The sequence below is a fragment of the Puntigrus tetrazona genome, chromosome 7 (genome assembly GCF_018831695.1).
Source record: "Puntigrus tetrazona isolate hp1 chromosome 7, ASM1883169v1, whole genome shotgun sequence".
NCBI classification, from domain to species: Eukaryota; Metazoa; Chordata; class Actinopteri; order Cypriniformes; family Cyprinidae; genus Puntigrus; species Puntigrus tetrazona.
In genome coordinates, this window is record NC_056705.1 from 13,088,614 (window position 1) to 13,108,074 (window position 19,461).

The window sequence follows — 19,461 nt, forward strand, 5'->3', positions numbered from 1 at the left end:
ATTTTCCATCCACTGACAATAGAGATGATCCACGCTCATCCTCTGTTCATCCCTCAGTTCTTTCTGCCGTGTAATCCTTTTTGCCCTTTATATTCGTTCCTTCCATTTTACCCCACTCCAGAAACAGAGCCAACGTGCGAAAGGACTCACTTAAACACGATGGCCCTAAGAGATAGGGATTTATCTGCGCTGATGTCTTGATCGAGTCTAGGCAAAACAGCGACATCTGCTGGTGGATTAAGAAACGTGACGGGGAAATTGACCTACTCTCGGTCCTAATGTGCACAAGTCACCAGGTCGGTCTTTTAAACGCCTTTTCTTTTAGTTACTGAGGCCTTGCTGGCTATTGGTTAATATTCACCGATAACCAAAGGCATATATACATCATTTAAATTAACATTCCAAATTCAAAAACATTGAATAGATCGAACGATTCATCTAAAAAGGACTTAAAATGTAGATGATTTGGTTTTGACATATTTGAGGAAATTTAACAACACTTGCTCATCAGTGGATCCTCTGCGGTGAATGGGTGCCGTCAGAATGGGAGCTGATAAACGGCTGATAAAAACGTCACATTAACCAGTCCATAATACATATTTATTTAGAAACCGCCTTTGCTTGTAAACAGCGTGCATATTTCTCTCCCGATTCAGAAAAGACCATATGGATAAAAGACTTGTATTTTAGCCAGATGTAACGGTTTTAAGAAAAAAAAAACCCTTTCTGATGGATTTGTTTCTTGTGAATGTCAGTGTTTTATCAGCAGTTTGAACTCTCATTCCGACGGCACCCATTCACTGCTAAGGATCCATTGGTGAGCAAGTGATTTCCTGCCAAATCCAAATCTCCAAATCTGTTAGATGAAAAGACAAACGCGCCAACATAACCTGAAGGCGAGTACATCCCATGCCGCAATTTAATGCCAGCTAAAGCTAATGTAATAAACGCGACAGCCATCACAGCTAATAACAACAGCCTCCCCAAAATGGAGCACACTGTTTCAGGAGTGGAATAACCCCATTTACAATCAACTGCAAACTCTGGTTTGGAACGCCCACCATCCAATTAATTCCCAATGGATGGAATCAAGTCCCTTTCTGCATTTTGAATGCACAGTGAACATCCTGTTCTACCCTGATGTCACATTACGGAAGTAAAATAGATCACAAATGCCATGTTCATGTTGATCATAATTTATATATGAAATCACTTATTTACAAAACAGACGGATTTCATTAAAAAGGCAACAGTCATTTACATAACAGCTTCATGTACACAACAGATCAACCGTTGGATTAAAAAAAAAAAAGAAGAAGACATTTCCAGTTACTTAGGCTCAGAAAATGTATCAGATTATTCATTTAAAATAGTGTCAAATCAAGTAAAACTCTGTTGTGGTGGTCTTACAGTGCAGGGAGTATAATGCTTTCGGACATATTCTACAAGTGTAACTATTTGAGTAAGCGGGAAGGTAAGTGTGGGAGTCAAGTGTGTGTGTGTGTGTGTGTGTGTTGACTGTGTGGGTGGCCGGTGAGTTGCACTTAAGTGAAACTGTGATAGAATTGTTAAATGTGTGTGTGTGTGTGTGTTAGTCAAAACTTAGTTGATGAGAGTACATATGTGGGAGTGTGCTTGGGTGTCCCAGGTTTGATGAAGCTTGAGTTAATAAGTATATGTGTGTGTGTGTGTTTTAAACTGTTGCTCTATGTATTGTGGTCCTGAGTGGGAGTCTGTATGGAGAGAAGTCTCTCTGCATGCTCTAGGATTTCAGCAATCTTCCTCTTCACTGCTTCTCTCCTCTTCAAATCTACATCTCCTAGTGAGAGAGAATGAGTAATAGAAAGAGAAGAGAAAAAGGGCAGAACAAAAGGGATGTTGTGAGGTTTAGTTTCCTCCAGCCATTTAAATATTTTGCATTGCATCCAAAGAGAGCTCATTTCCTGCATTGAGGAAAAAAAAACATTGCATGTTAATGTCCTTGTGTTGAGAGGTACTCTCCTCTCAAATAATTTAATCATGCCAGGGTCATCCTGACCACAGCAAATTGGCATTTGGCTGATTTAGGATCCATAATCTGCATATGGGGCCAGCTTTTCATTTTCAGTTTTATTTAGATGGAAAACAAAAAGAAACAGAAAACTGAAACAGCAATGTTTGGTCATGCAATTTACTGAAACACCGCAGTGTTAATAAAAATTGTTCTAACAAGCTATGACCGGGTACAGGACTCATAATTCACTCCTAATACTATTTTCCAACACATCTGCCTGCAACCATTAAGGTAGTGAGGGGTGTTTATTTTTTAATAATTGGTAAAATGTCATCCAGGTGTAGATTATTATACACTACTATTCAAAAGTTTAGGGTGTGTAAATTCCTGTTTCAAATAAGTACTCTTCTTTTGTCTCTGACTGCTGTTTTAAGGCGCTGTGCTATATCGCTGCATCTGCTGCGGCCATGTTACAGCAGGAAACTTCCTTGATTATTACACCGGAATGGGAGCAATGGGAGCCTATCAAATTGTCCTAGAAAATCACAACTTTTCCAAACTTGCCAATCTTAGTACATAATAGAATTACAGAGGAGTCAAGATGTAAATAGGCAAAACATTTGAACTCGTAATTTTTTTAACAATGCTACTGGTCTAATAGGATTCAATGATCTATGCTAAGCTATGCTAAAATTGCTATCATTAGACCCAGAGATGGGCTGAATGGATTGGGGCTGAATGGATAAAACTCAACTAATTAACTCTGGGGGAGTTGGAGAATGAGCCTATTTCCAAAAAAGGTGTTCCTTTAAAGAATACACTAAACGTTAAAGAATATTACCGACCACAAAACATGGGTACTTTTTTTTTTGCACATTGTAACTTTTAGTTAATTATTAACACTATAAATTAAGTCAATGACATGCAGTGTGAGATACAATAGTTCCTTCAGTATGCTTTTTTGAATACACAATGATAAATGTAATTTATAGTGTCAGGGTACACCATGCATGCAGACATCTTTTACAGTGTGTACAGTATATACATGACACACTTCCGTTTGTTAGTCTACCATCAAGAACAGCCTCCTTACCTTGCACTCCTTTCATAAATATATCAACAGCCGTCCTATATCGTTGTACTGCTGAACTGTATTCGCCATTTCGCTCTTTTTCTTGGGCCTCATTCAGCTCTTCATTGGCCTGGTATACGTAGCTCACATCTCCAGCAGAGTCAGTCCCCTCAGGAACGGTTAGAGGAACAGACAGGAGTTCAGCGTGGCTGGGTGATCCGTACGGTTGATCTGGAAGATTGGGTGATGAGAGTGAGGTTTGCATTAAAAAAAAAAAAACAGAATGCAGAAAACCAATTATATGTAGAAGCGATGAGTTAAACTGTGAATTCATTACCTTCTTTGGCACATGGGTCAAAAATAGCGAGGTCTGTATCTGAAAGAGGAGGTGGGGCCTTGTATGAATGTTCGTCCAATCCCAAGTCGAACAATGAATCAAGCTCCTCTGATTGGTCGACTGGAGAACCCGGAATTTCAAGCAAGGCATCTAGAAGAGGAAAAACTTGAATTTGCTATGATGGAAATCAAATAAGGCATTATAGGACTGATAACTGTAACGAACTAACTAACGTGTTGTAGTGTCGGTTGCAGCAGCAGCAGAGCATTGGTCTGTGCAGTTATTCTGATGTGTTGTGATGTCAGTCTCTCTCTCTTCTTCTGTCAGTCCTTGTATTTCTGTTTCGGTGTGCGTTTCTTGTGTGGGGCTGCTTTCTGCGTCACTGAGAGCCTCAACTGCCAACTCAGGTTGGGTTAGATCTGTCAGTCTTTGGTTGGAGTCCAGCTCCTGAGCCTGGATAGGAGCCTCTCTCCCCGTCTCCTCTTCCGCCAGCAGCTCAGCGTTTCTCTCAGGTAGAGGAATAAGAGGAGGCGGAAGAGAAGTAGAAACGGCAGCTGTCTCCATTGGTCTTCTCACTTCTGCTCCCTAAGACAGGAGAAAGCCCCAAAAAATAAACATTCTGTCATTTATTCACCCTCATGTTGTTCCAACCTGTATGACAATGAGAAGTCAACGAGACTCAAAATTAGAAGAATATAGGACATTTGTATGGACACAACTTGTATGGATCCCAAACTTTTGAATGGTAGTGTACAGATTTTATATGGACATATCAAATAAATTTAAATATAATTTCTAGTGCTGTCAAATGATTAATCTCGATTGATCATGCCTACAATAAAAGTTTTGGTTTACATAATATATGTGGTATTTTTATACAAATACATAAATACATGAATTATATATATGTGTATATATATATATATATATATATATATATATATATATATATATATATATATATATATATATATATATATATATATATAGAATCTTGTCAGTAAAGCCAGCTCCTGAGATCAGTGGTAAGTCTTTGACCCCTAGTTGGTGCTGTTGTCACTGTTTGGCTTGAACTCGATCACAGAGTTGAAAACACAAACAGCTTACAGGTTCAAGGCGCTCATCATGAACATTTATGAGCTCATCAATACAGTCTAGTCGTGTGTGCCAAATAAACTGTTCAAAACAGATCTCTTATATACGTGTATATATATATATATATATATATATATATATATATATATATATATATATATATATATATATAAAAATAAATAAAACAAACTACAATTAAATACACAAAATGTTTTAATATGAACAGTAAAGCTTTTACAATGTTTAACTGCCATTTATTTAATTTAGAAATGTTGTAATACTTTTAGATTTTACATTTGTACTTTCATTTCCATCAATTTAAAATGAATACATAAATACAAATGATTTATTCTAACAGCTGTACTGTTCATATTAGACCAAAATTCTTCCCAGGATAGGCTACAGTATAGGATAGAACACAACAGAAGAGGTTGCAGATTACCAGACTGTACTGACGTGCTCATACAAGTGTATTCAATCTTCTTCGTGATCAAGTTCAAGCCAGTGACAACGGTGCTAATTAGGGTCACAGAATTTTATATGATATATTGCCCAGCGCCTTAAATACATTTATATATAAGCATAAAAAGGTATATGCATGTAAATGTTTTCAACATATATGCTGCATGATATATATATATAGAAGATCATTATATGTCTTACCCTGAAGAATTCTTTGAGTTGAGGGCTGTTGTACAGAGCAGGAATATTAGTAGTGAAGAGCAGCATGGCCTCAGCTGCTTTCCTCCTCTCTTCAATCACAGCCTCATCAAAACGCCCTGTGACAGACAGAAACAGGAGGGCATGACAGAGTATAGAGAGTGAAATGTTAGTGAAGTATATGCAAACAAACATACGGCATAAAGTTACAAAAAAAAATGTATAAAACAAATCAAACTAACAGGTAAACCAGGCCATTTCGCTTTTGTTTACCACATAATGTCTAGCAATTCTTATGACCTTACCAAAAACCTGTGCTCTCGGAAAAGACGGAAACTCTTCTTGTCGTCTGAACAGGTTCCTGTGAGTGTACGCCAGCTCTCCATGTAGTTTCTTCAGCTCCGAGTACCTCTTCCACACCACAACCTGCCAACAATCAAACCAACAAGGAGCCCGATGCAGCTCTGATCCAACATGCACGTGTACAAATACTAAAAGGATGCTCATACCTCTTTAACATTCTCTGGCTGTGTCTTTGATACAAACTACAAAGAAAGATACAGACAAATTACACCACACAATACCAAAGGCAGAGGACTTGAAAGGGCTGATTGTAAGCATTAATGAGGAAGGGGAGACACAGAAGTCACGTGACCTCGTCCCAGATTCTTTAAATCACGAGTTTCACTGCAAACCAGATCAACAGTGCTTTGTACTAGTAGTTATTAACCCCCTCTATGAGGATCAGTTAATCTGATTTATGCCTTTTGTATTTATTTAATAAATTCTTTATCAATAAATATTGAATTTATTAATGTTCACATGTTATTTATTTGAATATTAATAAATACTGAATGGACATAACAGTCCACTCCAAACACACTCCAGAATCAGTCAATAACTATGCAGTATCTACAGTATATGTGATAAATAGTTGAAGCGTAAATATCGTAATAAAATAACGTTATATCATTATATCACTAACCCTTGCTGATACTTTATATTCCGTGTGTCCTTTTTCGTGTGTGCGTGGATCTGTCACAGTGAAGAAGCGGTAATATTCCTCTGTTTTGGCCTTTCGAGACATCACTGTCACATAAATACGTTTAAATTTACAACAATGTTATAATTAAGGGGACAGAATCAAGCGCCGTGACTGGTACTATGCTGGACTGTTGACAGTTTGGAGCAGTTACTTCCTGCTTTGAGAAGAGCGCATGCGCAGACTGGTAACGGTGCTACTTTCCAAGTCCTTCAAAATAAAAGTCATTCCAGGCAAAATAAGGTTTTTATTTCTTTATTAAATGTTTTGCTAAACGAGAGCGTTTGACCTTGTTGAGGATCAACAGCATGCAAAGAAGAGAAGTGAGAAACACAACCATATGGGCGCCTATGTGTACAAAGAATGTTTAATTTATGCACCTTTTAATCTATAAAAGTTCAATATATTCATAAATGAAGTTAAATCAAACCATTGTGAGTCTGCCATGTAGTGATGTTCCTCTATTAGAAATGCTAATCCACACACGCACAGTGGATCTTTATTTTCTCCCCACATCAAACAAGATTTGTGATAACTTTCATGATAAAATTCATGTATTTATTCACACATTTTTATTTAATATTTATATATTTATTTAGCCTATATTTAAAAAAGGGTTATCTGCACCTTCCACAAAAGTTATAGAATATATCATATACCACAAATTGCAGGTCAGAATATAACAAAACATGGAGCTAAATCCATGGATGGATGGATGGATGGATGGATGTATATTATGCTTAGGATGACACAGGCCTCATTGATGCGCCCAGCATGTTGCTTAAAGCACTGACATGCCCACCTCTTCCTTGTAAATGTTAATGGTCACCCAGTGAGACGGCCAAGTCTGAGTAATTGCCCTCTAAGATCTCGAAGTTTTAGTTCATGTGGGTTCAATAAGGACTATAATGTCACCCAGCTGCAAACATGTCCAATATCAGCCGCGCACAAGTGTCAACTTTGATCGGCTAGACAGGATCTCTCTCTATATATATGCAAGGCAGTCAAGCAAATGAGCAGAGATGGAGGAGGGTGTGAAATAATGACTAAGCAGACCAATTAACATTTGAGTCACTTCGCATCATTAATTCCACAGCCTAACGAGGACCTCACAGTGAGAACAAGACTCAGAAATGCACGGCTCTCCAAATCACAAGTGACACCACACGCCTTAATATCGCATAATAGCATCATCACCCTGTAATAATTAACACCCCAGCAGTTCATTAGTATACCTCGCCACTGAAGTTAATATCATTTCACCATCAGACAGGAGTATATTTAAGTCCCAGATGATACCATTATATATTATTGCAAATGGCAGCATTGATAAGGCTTCAAATGCGAAAGCAACACCTCGATGTGACCTTATCAAGCATCTTTCCTACTGGGCCTGGGAGTCCCTCCTCACGCACAAATGTCTCTTTACCCTTTACCTCTGCTCCTCCACACCCACACACCAACACCACCACCTCCACCATCCTTCGTGGTTATGTTTCGACCAATAAGTGCTCTCTGAAAGACCCCAGGATCCCACTTTTGGTGCCTATAAAAGCCCGCCATCCTTAAACCCCTCTAAAAGGCAGCGTTTTAGCGTTGAAAGGATGTTCTCTCCATTACAGGTGTTTGTGGCGACTCTGTCCATGTCTCTGCTGCTTTGCAGCGTCACTTCGGCACCGAGAGGAGACCTGCTGCTCCAGCTGCTCCAATCAGAAGCAGATCCCAAGGAGAATGAGGTATAACGCAAACTTTTCCGCAGATTTTGTTCAACTTCAGTGCAAACTGTTTCCACGTAATTTTTCAGTGTGCAATGAAAGTGACTTACAAATGAAGACAATGGAAACAAAATCGGCAAAGGAGTTTTTCTGTCTCAGAATTTCTTGATACTGTTTCTTTTTGAGTGAAAATTTTTTCATTTTTCATAAACGTTTCATTTATTACTTATATAGAGATGAATACATACTGTAACAAATGTATTGGTAATTGTTAATGTTAAATAATGAAACACTGTGACTGTAAAGTGTTGCTGCACATTGTGGCTGTAAGTACAATTCCACTAAATAATTTTAGAGATGCATGATGATTTAACAGATTATTTGGTTCTATTATTAAATACTAAAATTAGGATAAAGGTAAAAACACTTTAACAGTTTTCTTTACATAGTGAAGTGTCTAATGAAGTCTAATGGAATCTAAATCTTATTTTAAAAAATTACTGACAAAATTTAATTGCTTTGCAAAAATGTTCACTCAGATATTGCTAATAATAATTACCAAGAAACACCAAATTGATTGACAAAATTCTTAGAATGAAATAGTTTGGTCAATTATTATATTTTTTTTTTTTTTTACAGTCAACAGTTTTGAAGGTAGTATCAGTGTGGATATAATAGAAAAAAATAATATGCATTTCTAAGAAAAAAAAAGTTCAACTAAAATGTTTTTCTTTTTTTTTTTTTTAAAAAAAACGAAAGGTTTCTGAATCATCTCCCTTTCTCTTCAGCTTCAGGATCTCTCTCGTTTGCTGCTTCTGAAGCAGCTTTCCGAGTCTGCGGCGCCTGAGGAGAAAGACGCTCTTGAAAGCATTGATGATCTTGAGGTTCGCAATGAAGTGCTTCGCCAGATTCCCGTCTCCCAACGAGAACGCAAAGCGGGCTGCCGGAATTTCTACTGGAAGACCTTCACCTCTTGTTAGTCGACCTGCAAGACCCTTACAAACATTGTTGTTACACTTCTGTAGTCGAAACCATCGAAATCACTTGGTGTATTAGAGGATATTTCTTGGTATTCTGGTCCTGTGCATATATCATGGATTGTAATAACCTACGTGTTCTTCAGTTTCTTTTTCTATTAAGAATGCTCCTTAAAAATCACCAGCACATATAGTAATGACACCAGAAATACCATTCCAGTCTAAAGAGAGATTAACTCTTTTATGCAGCGTATGCTATAAAATGTTTGTATCATGGATACTATTAGGATTGATGGCCAGAGATTATACGATTAACGTTTAAAATCTTGATATAGAGGTTTTTGTGTTGACCTTGCAACAGTGTCATTGGATTGCTAGTCCTCTGTATTAAAGTGTGATCAGGGAAAGTGTTTATGCGTGATTGACTCTATGGGATTTAATATAAACAGCAAGAAGACAAAAATTTTTGTGTCAGATTTTTTTGCCTTTTACATTTCATCAAATCATAAATGGGGAAAAAAAAAAAAAACAGTCAGTACAAACTAGATGTCAACAGATGTTTGCAGTAAAAACATACATTTATATAGCTGGTCTTTTTCTCTCCCTAAAATCAACACCAGGGGAAAAAAAAGTGCCCTGAAATAAAACTGGCAACTTAAAAAGTAAATCAGCCATTAAAACAGACGGTGCAGTACCAGGGCACTTTATCAATTACCGATCATCTGCAATGACAGGTTTAGAAAAAATAGAAATTTGGCAGCAAATGGACCAGAAGGACACTATGTCGGAATAGTCTTACAAAATATTCCAGACAGACCAATAAATAAAGCATGCGACCATTTGAACCACTTTATGCTTTTAGTTTCTAGATAATTGTAACTATTCGTCCGCGCAAACACTATCACTTAATTATTTCGCTTCAAACAACCAACACCTTATTTGAAACCTTTTTATATAATGGCATTAAGCAATGGATGCTCGCTGCTACACATCATTCAAATGACAGACAATTAAACGCATTTTGACACAAAATAAAGCAAATACAGAAAATGAGATTTAAAAAAAATAAAGCCAACCGGTAACAATCTCTGCACAGGAGTCAGACGCGTAACGATCTGAAATTAGTTTCTCATTTCACGTACTTCACCTCCTTGTAACCTTGATACCTGACCATTTACTGTCCCTTAACCATTCATCCGTCTATATTTAGTAACAACATCGTGACTAAGTTTCTTGGTGTGATGAGAGAAGTTTTCTAACAAGAAGCCACGTTTGTTATTCATCTAACCTATAGATTGCGTTTCTGAACTGCTCTCCGTTTCTTTCATCACTCCACCCTGCTGTCAACACTTTGATCCAATACACACCCGTCTAAAGATTTCCTTCATTAAAGCGGTCATTAAATACATTATTCCTAACGGACAACACTCTTGTAACCGTTTTTTTTTTTAATTCAGCGTAGAGCTAGAGACTGCACCGAAAACAGAACAAAACAGCTGCCCGTGTAAAACTTTTCCAACCTTTTTTTACCAGAATTATCATTAGAATCGCGCTGGACGTAATGATAATATCAAGTCAGTAAACGAAATACAGTAATAATATCCTTCAACAATCATGATTTCAAGTATTAAAATAATGAGCATTGGATATCCAGCTGAGATCAGGTTTGTTTTTCACAAGATAAAAGAAAAGAGATGATCTGAATGGGGAAAAATATGAAGTGACCCCAATTGCCAGCAGAGTTAGGGCACTGTTTGAGGAAACTGTGACGCGTTACTATATTCCCATTAAAGGTTATTATTTTAGTGATGTAAAAGTGACTGCTTCACTAAAAGGTAGAAATGCACCCTGTTTACGCGGCTCACGTTTTGCATAAACACACATATGCTGAGGATTATACACAAACACCGTTATATTTCATTCACCACCTGTTTTTCTGTGTTCTTTGAGGAAACAGTTTCCAGTGGAACTACTCTAAAAAGCACGAGAGCTATTTTTTCTCTCTCCTCAGCTCTATGCTACCCTGAGAGGGACGTCTTCATATTATTTGTGCGATCGACATGTAAAGTCAAGGATGGAAGAAATGCCAGGTGGTATACGTTTAGATAGCGGTACATTCTGAAGAATAACTGTGAAGAAGAGAAGGGACGGGGGCATTAGCAGTCAGTGGAGATTTTGGCAGAAAGATCCTGGATGCGGCGGGCGCTGCAGCTCTTGCACAGGATGTGTCCGTCCAGGGGATAACAGCCTCTTCCCTCGCCCTCTGAAGAGAGGACAAGACCACAATCCTGCAACACAAACAGTTTTTCAGCACTCATTTAGCCCATTTCACTTATTGTTACCCATTTACCTAGTGTAAATGTGTCCAGGCCACTTCTAAGCTGCATTTAACAATATGCAAATACATCTTAAATATCTCAGGTGCATATTTGTAAATGAGGATTTCATTAGATTTTTTTTTTAAGCAAGTTATTTTTTAAAAATTCATTAATTGTATTTCATAACTACATTAAAATTACATTTTGAAGGTAATATCTGTATATAATCGAGAATTTTTTAATCATTTATGTTCCATGTTCCTACATTTATGCATATTATGCATATACTGGATATTTAATCACTTAAGATAGTGCCTTGTATTTAAACATTATATTTTTAATGACTTTATTAAACTTGTACGGTAATATCCATGTATAATTACCACCCTTACCAGTAATTTATTTTCTCCTTCGAAAAACACTTTTTTTGGGCTGTATTGCAGAAATAAAATGCAGCTTAAAAAAATAAATAAAAAAAATGCAGCTGCAACTTTGCATGCATGTTTTAAATAAACCCTTCTCAAATATGTGAGATTGCATTACATCAGTGATTCAACATAAGGTGGAAAAATTCTTACCTCACAGATGTAGCAGTTAACATGGAAACTGCGATCCAGTGCAACGATCCTCACCGTCTCTTCCTGCCCAGGCTCTGGCATTATGGGCTGGCCACATACCGAGCAGCGGGGGGCAAACTTCCTGTTCACAGAAGCAGCAGAAAAGGTTATAATAACAAAAACCATGCAGTTTAGACATTTGGTGGCGCTTCAGATGTATTAAATTATCTATTGATCGTTTATCAATAAAAACAGAGACCACCAAGAAACAGAAAAAAGCTGTACCTGTGGAAGTCCTCAATACAGTGGATCTGAGATGTGGCGTCCACAGTAAAAGGCACGCCATCCAGGCAACAGCCGCAAACCACACATGTGAAACAGCGAGGGTGGTAAGCCTTTCCCATCGCCCTCAGGATCCGGTCTAGGATGGGCTCAGAGCATTTTGAACAGCGCTCGAGCGTGCTCTAGGAGCAGAGAGGAAGAACAAACAATAAGAGTTTGAATGTAGAAAGAAAAAAAACAAAAGTATCAGCAACCAAGAGAAGTGAGCGGAGAAACAGAGCTCACTATGTAGCAGTTCTCGCAGTAGCTCTTCCTGTCTAGTGCATAGAAGGGCTGTCCCCTCAGACGCGCGTGACAGGTGATACAGGTGAAACACTCCACGTGAAACACCTGCTCCATGGCGATACAGCCACTGCCGTCCCCCAGAACATTATCCCCACAACGAGCACATCTACCTGAGGGACAAAGACGGAGACAGAGGAAAATCTATGACACTTACTGAAATACATATAGGAAGTAAAAGCAAAAAAGTACACCACTGATGATGTAAAATGTTGGAGCATACCAAAATATTCCTCAGTAGGGGGATGATTCATATCATACACCAACTTCTTTGTGAGTCGATCCAACTCTTCCTCTGGATGTGGTGCTGCTCCCTGCTGGCAGAACATGGAAACACACTGATAAGTATAATAAGTAAATAAGTAAAATATAAAACACATTTGTTCTTCACTTGTAAATATTTTATCTATCTTATACAGATGTATTCCTTCCTATCACCTACAGCGATTAGTCTAAGCCAAGATTAGGTAATAGTTTAATTTTTATAAAAATATCTTTACTGGCAAGCGTTAAAGGCACTGGCACGCTTTAAGATCAGTAAGTGCAAGTTTTCTTTCAGTTGAAACAGCTAAGATTTACATTTAGTTAACTGTGTTGTTTGTACACTTTTTTTGTTAAAAATGTATTTGCATATAATAGTTTTTTGTTTTTTTTTAAACAAGTACAATAAAAAAATACTAATGTAAAATTTAAGCACTAAATTTAAGTTTTTGAACTGCATTAATGTAAATGTAAACTGTAATACATTATTCAATTGCCTTGAAGAATAATTAATGTTATATATTTCATTAATTGGATTATTTTGAAGAATTTCTTTGAAGCAAGCCACATATCTAAATGACACAGCACATTTTCTTGAATTATAGCTATTTGTTATTTGTTTGTAAGTTATCAAAGCTCTATTCACCTACAATAAAAAATAAAACCACAAAGATAAATATAAGTCAAATGATTAATCACATCCAAAATCAGTTTTTGTTTACATAATACATGTGTACTGTGTTTATTATGTATAAACGCACAGTATATATTTTTACATGTGTATACATTTTTTTATTTAAATAAATATACAAACATACCATTTTTCTTAAATATATAGATGCATGCGTTTTTCATTTATATATACACATAATAAATATGCACACACACACGATATGTAAACAAAAACTTCTATTATGGCTGTGATTAACTGTTTGACAGCGCTACAAAAATAACTTTAAGGCAAGGTTTTTTTTCTACTTCTTTGCAAATAACATTCATTTTCATGACAGAAAGTTCCCATCTCCGCTACAAGTCTTACCTTGTTAGACTGATATGCTGCCGCTTGTTCTTGACTCTTTTTCACTGGTGGTCCCTGGCCAGCTCTCGCTCCTGACATATTTCCTGATCCTCCCTTATAAGCAGCAGGATCTCCGTGGGGCTCCTGTACAGGAGGAGGAGGCGGTGGGTACCAGCCCTGTCCCTGCGGCTCATAATGCGGCCGGTCCTGCTGAGGGGGGCGAGAGGCGTGCTGACGGGGTGGTGGAGGGGTGTAAGCTTGCTCTGCCTGCCTCCCGCTCTGAGAATAGGTGACAGGTTGAGCTGTTTTCACCTGTACGGTGAAGCGCGGGCCGGTCGGAGTGGAGGCGGTGGTGTAGGAGGCAGGCACCGGTTGGGGGTAAGGTTTGTGGACGGACGAGGCGGCGGAGGAGTAAACATAGTCTGGTTGAGGTGAAGAAGTGTAAGGTGGGGCGGGGTGGTACTGGTTTTGGAGTGGAGGGGGGTAGCCCATCGAGGGCCTGCTTGATGGAGGAGCCCCCATCTGGTTGGGAGGGTTATAGCGGTCGATAGGGAGGTGCTTGCTGTAAGGCACATTGTCATACAACTGTGGAAGAAAGGAAAAAAAATTACATTTATTTGCATACAAACATTTTCTAGACCCAATCCCATCATTCTCCAAGCAACCTCTCCACACATCAACAACATCTCTCTTTTCAAGCAGCCTCGGGTAACTCCGCTACTCAAAAACCTACATTAAACACCTCCCTTATTGAAAACTACAGACCTGTCTTTCTCCTTCCATTCATAGTGAAAACACTCCAACAATTCGTTTTCAATTTTTTTCATTATTTCTTGCAGAGAACAACAAATTGTCAGGTTTCAGGAATGGCCGCTGAAGCCTTGCTGATTGCTAAAGCTGATTCCAAATAATTCCATCAGCTAAACTGAGTAACTTAAGTGTTAAATGCTGGAGATTAACTGTAAATGTCAAATACTGGTCGCTATATTAGCTTAACAATATATTTGTTGACCACTAATGATGAGCACGGTTTCCATTTGTCATACACCTGCACTGAATGACTTTAATGTCTGGCAGTGTGCAACTATCAGTCTTTCAGTCCGTGATTAGCAATAGAGTATAACGTTAGCAAGCGTATAAAGTCTGTCCAGATTTTTTAAAGTCTAGCGTGTATTCTATCCTATTCTAACACATTTACTCATTAATATGCCCGGCACTGGTGTAAAGCAGTATTGGTGTGTTGTACCTGTGCGCTTGTGCTCTGAGGGTGACTGTCCAGATCAGCCAGCATGCATGTAAGAGAGTCTATCTCTGCATCAATAGTAGAGATGTGCTTCTCTGGTCCCCGATTCTGAGCAAACAGCAGCCCAAAAACTCACATTATGATACATTCATGTATACAAATTTAATGGGATGGGTAAAGCAAAAATGAAAATACTATCATCATTTAACCATTCTCACATTGTTTCAAACCTGTATGTGAATTTCATTATATATAGACAAACATTATATTAGAAGCCAAAGGGAGCCGAATGGTTACCAACATTCTTAAAATATCATCTTTTGTGTTCTGCAAAAGAAAGCAAGTCATACAGGCTTGGAAAGATATGAGGGCAAGAAAATGTTCAGAAGACTTTCACTTTTTGCAAGACACTTTCTTAGGCAAGAAATAACTGACTAATTAAATCATCTTTCAATTTAGTTGTGAACAACAAGCCCTGCTGAGGAATGACAGCTATGAATAAACATGTGGGTGTCACTGACGTGAAGTTCGTGGTTGGTCATGCGGGGATTCCATGTATGGTGATCTTCTTTAGGCCCCTGGCCTGGAGCGTAGTATCGGTCTCCTAACTGGGAAGTCAAGGGGTTGTAGGTAGTAGACCCTGAGCGATCATCTTGATGCTGGTGTTGCATGATTCCACCTGAGCACACAAGTATTAGTTCAGAGGATGAAGCACAAACTGCCAAATAGTATTTCAGCTTTAGATTCTGTAAGCTTCATTTCAATGAGACTCATATGAGTTTCAAATAAAATATTAACTACATTTGTGAGGTTGACAAATCTGTATTTTAAACGATAACCATGCCACATACTGGACCATTATGGAAAGGCATAATGTTATTATTTATGCAATGCTAGATTCTCTAGTTGTATTTTTATTGCCAGAAACTACCAAATACTATATTAATATAATATTTGATAACACAGCCCTGCATCGTGAATCAGATTTTGCTGCTTTGCAAAGGAGTAGTATTTCATAAAGCAATATTACCTATTTTGAAATGTCCAAAAATCAATCAAAAATGTCAAAAAACGTAAATAAAAAAAAGTTTAAATGATCAGATTTTGAAAATTAAGTTTCAAAGCAATGAAAAATAAAAGAAAAAATAAATATTAAGTATATTAAACTAATAAACAAAACACATTTAAATGTCCCTCTCACAAAATCTGTGATAAAAATCATGATGTGTGTGAAAATAGTCTGAGAATAATATGTGCGACAACGCTCCAGCAAACCCACCACTATTTTTGGAAACAGCATCTCAAAACTGATTTCAGCATATTTGACTCAAAAATTCAGCATATTTGATGCAGGCTGGTGTAATATAACATAAGATATTTAACTCTATTTGGATTAATTTCAACAAAATCTTACCTAGCTAAACATTTTTCTCAGAGAAACAAGCATGATGCATAAATATGCACTGAAAGATTTAAATGTTACAGACTACAAAGCTCTTACCTGAAGGTCCAGTAGCCATGTATCTTATAGGCATACCGTTTCCTCCCGTTCCACCATTCTGGTCATACATGTTATATTTGGGCCTCTGGTCGGGCAGACCTTTCTTGGGGGGTCTGTAGAGAGCGGGGCCAGAGTGTGACATTGGTGTTGTGGCTCTTTCTGGGCTACCCAGGGTTCTTGGAGGGAGCCAGTTGGGCGCAGACATACCAGGCTTCTACAAGGACAGCGCAGAGTGTGTGTGAGGTCACCGTTTTGCAACTTTTTCAATTTCTAAGTGCTTTATTTTAAATGTGTGTGCTCACAGAGTTAAGAGTTAAGGCCATAACAAGTGCAGTCCAAGCTGGTGAAAATGAAATAACTACAACTACACAAAACCGGTTGATGCTGGGTTTCCACTGGCAACGCATGGTTTCCACAATAACAATAGGTGCCAAGTTAAAAAGCAGGAAAAGGCAACCATTCTCAGCCGAAAGGGGAATTCCAGGGTTCCTCGGTTGAATTGCATTTCTCTCCCGCACATACATACAATTCCCACAGGTGCACAGCAATCGCAATGTATTCGCTCCTCTCCCAAGTCTCCCACTGGTACAATAGCCATTGTCCCCAACACTTAATCCACAACCCTTTATCTACAGAGTCTGTCCATGAAAATAATATAGGAAATGTTGCGTAACGATCACCTTCTCATTCGAGCCATCTGGTGTCCACTGGACAATGTCCTGCATATCCAAGTGCCGAGGAGTGTTTGTTATTATAAGGTTATGAAAACAAAGCAAATAAACCTCACAACAATATAAGAGGCCAACAATTGCTGTAAACACAATAAGTCACCATCTAATGGTAAATATTAACACAAACACTTGCAGGACAGTCCAGCTGAATATGACAGTAGCTGGTGTCTAAACTGGTTGTTAACCAGCTGATGGTTAACACGTCCCCCAAAAACAGTTTGACCACCCCGACATAACCAACTAATTGCTGGTATTGGATGATGATGATTGTAACAAAAGAAATAGCTTCTTAAAAATAGTTTTTTTTTCCACCTGTGACTTTTACTCTGCTAATCACTGCACTAAACCGCATCCAAACAAGCGTGCGAGTTTGCCGCCAGAGAAAATGTCCAATCTCGCCGTCTCGGACTGCACCGCAATCAGCGAAAACTCGCACTCAAAGCCGGGGATTGTTAGGCCGACGAGCCCCCCGAGCGAGAACGCTTTTATCGCTCAAAACCCACTCGTCTGCGACGCGCAGGGCTAGTGTTACTCCAACAGCCAGTGTAGCGTCGCAAAGTTACGCCGACTGACCAAAGCGAGACACCGCCGCGCGCGAACGTCACGCTCGTGGGAGTTTGCGATAACAACAACTCGTCTATGGCAACTTGCGTCCTGTGTTTATTGGGATATTTAAACAATAGGACATTAACAATTTCCCGTACCTCTTGAAAACGTTGCGGGCTCCCAGTCTAACGAGCATCTGCTTCGCCTCGCCTCGCTTTCATCTGCAAAATATAATCAGCTCGTGAAACGAACCGTGCGTCCGCGTCTATAGCGTCTCAACGGTAAAGTTCAGTTCATGCAACCCCAGAAGCACCGTGCACTTACCACAAAGCAGCATACGTTAATGAAACTGTTGAATGGCACAAACAAACTCTCTGCGCATTTAATAAAACACAAACGAGTCGCCCGTGTCGGTGAGCAACAAAGCATGCAGTTTACATTGTTTATTTGTTTGTCAGATAATGCGAATACTGCAAGTCGCCTCGGCTGATTTAACCGAGATTTTTTTTCTTTCGCCTAAAGGAGCACTCGTGCGGTGCAGGTGAATGCTACCAGCATGCTTAGTTCGCTGTATGTTTGTGGCTAATCTAATACGCTTGTGAAGTACTTTTTAGTTCTCTGTCGGTTTCATTTTAGTAACCTACTTTTCCTGGAGGATCCAGCAGCGGCTGACAGAGGCCTGTGTGGAGCGAACCAGACGCATGACGTCACGTGGCAAGCCGATTTAACATTTATCCTTCACACCAACTGCGACGCACTTTCACGTTACAGTGCGGTATTTTAAAATGGCTCTTAAGAAATAGAACGTATCTTCGTTTAACTATGTATTTGATCTGTAGTTGGTTCAATTAACAATTAACTATTCATAAATTGCTCTCCATGGATGTTGGGGGCCTCCTTGCAAGTCAGATTAGGGCAGATGATGGGCTGTCATGAAAGTTTGCCATTTGCACTGTTTTTAAGCCGTGACAGTTAAAACATTCAGGGTAATTTAAAGCATTCGATCACAAGCAGATGTGAAAGAACGCAATAAAGTATTTGCGTGTTATGTTTCAACGTAAACTGTGAACTTAAAGTGGCCGTGCATTATTTACTAGCTGACGCTGGGGACTATTTTGTTAATCCAGAAAAAAAGAATTAAATCACTCACTGCTCTTGACTGAATTGCCTTGTCGTTTTAACAAGAATTAATCTATATTTTAATTATACAATGTGGACTATGTAATGATATTTTACCTTGTAACTATTTTGTTTCCAAACTTTAATACCGTGAACCTATTTAATAAATGCTTTGTACGCAAATGGCGAATGCTTTTTAAAAGTTATGAGTTGTCCACGCCCCACTAAAACATCTGGTTCAAACATGTCCTCACTTTTCTGCGTCACAGAGTGGGTTTATTTTCATAACACCGCCTCAAAGAAAAAAGGTGGAACTATTATTCTCGCTGTAGTGTTGCCATCTGTGCCATGTTCGGAAGTGAAACTACTTACTTTGTGCTTCCAAAAGAGGACATCACGTTATAGTAAGGGCTATTACATTTCCATCAGTTGTTTGAGGTATTCGGCCAATCACAACGTACTAGACAGCTGTCAATCAGGGCACACCTTGCTTTTTTACAATGATGAGTGGGGCTTTTCCATAAAGAAACAATAATGTACAGTATGTGGAAAACAATGTGTTTTTTGCACCTTAAACAAATTGCACCAAATACACAAAATAATGTTCTTTTCAGCACCATCATATGACCCTTTTGATCATAGGCTACCTTTT

At 38.5% G+C, this 19,461-nt stretch overlaps 3 protein-coding genes across 7 annotated transcripts; 1 reads left to right on the forward strand and 2 right to left on the reverse strand.

Moving 5' to 3' along the window:
* Positions 1-1,215: 1,215 nt before the first annotated feature.
* snx15 (sorting nexin 15) lies at positions 1,216-6,348 on the reverse strand. 2 transcript variants are annotated; one of them, XM_043243412.1, is made up of 9 exons: positions 6,143-6,348; positions 5,667-5,702; positions 5,463-5,583; positions 5,161-5,276; positions 3,636-3,987; positions 3,403-3,552; positions 3,087-3,296; positions 1,679-1,819; positions 1,217-1,513 (listed from the first exon to the last, which is right to left on the reverse strand). In XM_043243412.1, the coding sequence occupies exons 1-8, from the start codon at positions 6,242-6,244 to the stop codon at positions 1,707-1,709; spliced, it is 1,200 nt and encodes a 399-aa protein (XP_043099347.1). In that variant the 5' UTR covers positions 6,245-6,348; the 3' UTR covers positions 1,217-1,513; positions 1,679-1,706. The 2 variants fall into 2 exon arrangements, with proteins under 2 accessions (XP_043099346.1, XP_043099347.1); XM_043243411.1 differs by having other exon boundaries at positions 1,216-1,819.
* A 1,420-nt stretch (positions 6,349-7,768) lies between these two features.
* Positions 7,769-9,354, forward strand: sst5 (somatostatin 5). The gene is made up of 2 exons (XM_043245265.1): positions 7,769-7,935; positions 8,703-9,354. The coding sequence occupies exons 1-2, from the start codon at positions 7,804-7,806 to the stop codon at positions 8,892-8,894; spliced, it is 324 nt and encodes a 107-aa protein (XP_043101200.1). The 5' UTR covers positions 7,769-7,803; the 3' UTR covers positions 8,895-9,354.
* A 472-nt stretch (positions 9,355-9,826) lies between these two features.
* On the reverse strand, positions 9,827-18,466 carry trip6 (thyroid hormone receptor interactor 6). 4 transcript variants are annotated; one of them, XM_043245264.1, is made up of 11 exons: positions 18,335-18,466; positions 17,849-17,911; positions 16,414-16,627; positions 15,434-15,591; positions 14,916-15,020; positions 13,691-14,254; positions 12,614-12,704; positions 12,334-12,503; positions 12,052-12,230; positions 11,788-11,908; positions 9,827-11,179 (listed from the first exon to the last, which is right to left on the reverse strand). In XM_043245264.1, exons 3-11 carry the CDS (start codon positions 16,616-16,618, stop codon positions 11,048-11,050), a joined length of 1,725 nt encoding a protein of 574 aa, XP_043101199.1. In that variant the 5' UTR covers positions 16,619-16,627; positions 17,849-17,911; positions 18,335-18,466; the 3' UTR covers positions 9,827-11,047. The 4 variants fall into 4 exon arrangements, with proteins under 4 accessions (XP_043101199.1, XP_043101196.1, XP_043101197.1 ...); XM_043245261.1 differs by having other exon boundaries at positions 12,614-12,707; positions 18,335-18,465; XM_043245262.1 differs by lacking the exon at positions 18,335-18,466 and adding an exon at positions 18,015-18,328 and having other exon boundaries at positions 12,614-12,707.
* Positions 18,467-19,461: the final 995 nt, after the last annotated feature.

Bases quoted from the DNA above. Each gene is read 5' to 3' on its own strand.
- snx15 (XM_043243411.1), bottom strand. From the start codon at position 6,244: ATGTCTCGAAAGGCCAAAACAGAGGAATATTACCGCTTCTTCACTGTG. The intron at 5,584-5,666 runs GTATGAGCATCC...GATTGTTGGCAG, and splicing joins AGCCAGAGAATGTTAAAGAG to GTTGTGGTGTGGAAGAGGTA. The intron at 5,277-5,462 runs GTAAGGTCATAA...TGTCTGTCACAG, and splicing joins TCCGAGAGCACAGGTTTTTG to GGCGTTTTGATGAGGCTGTG.
- sst5 (XM_043245265.1), top strand. From the start codon at position 7,804: ATGTTCTCTCCATTACAGGTGTTTGTGGCGACTCTGTCCATGTCTCTG. The intron at 7,936-8,702 runs GTATAACGCAAA...CTTTCTCTTCAG, and splicing joins CAGATCCCAAGGAGAATGAG to CTTCAGGATCTCTCTCGTTT.
- trip6 (XM_043245261.1), bottom strand. From the start codon at position 16,618: ATGTCTGCGCCCAACTGGCTCCCTCCAAGAACCCTGGGTAGCCCAGAA. The intron at 15,021-15,433 runs GTCAGTGACACC...CTGTTTGCTCAG, and splicing joins TGACCAACCACGAACTTCAC to AATCGGGGACCAGAGAAGCA. The intron at 12,504-12,613 runs GTATGCTCCAAC...TTTGTCCCTCAG, and splicing joins CCCTACTGAGGAATATTTTG to GTAGATGTGCTCGTTGTGGG.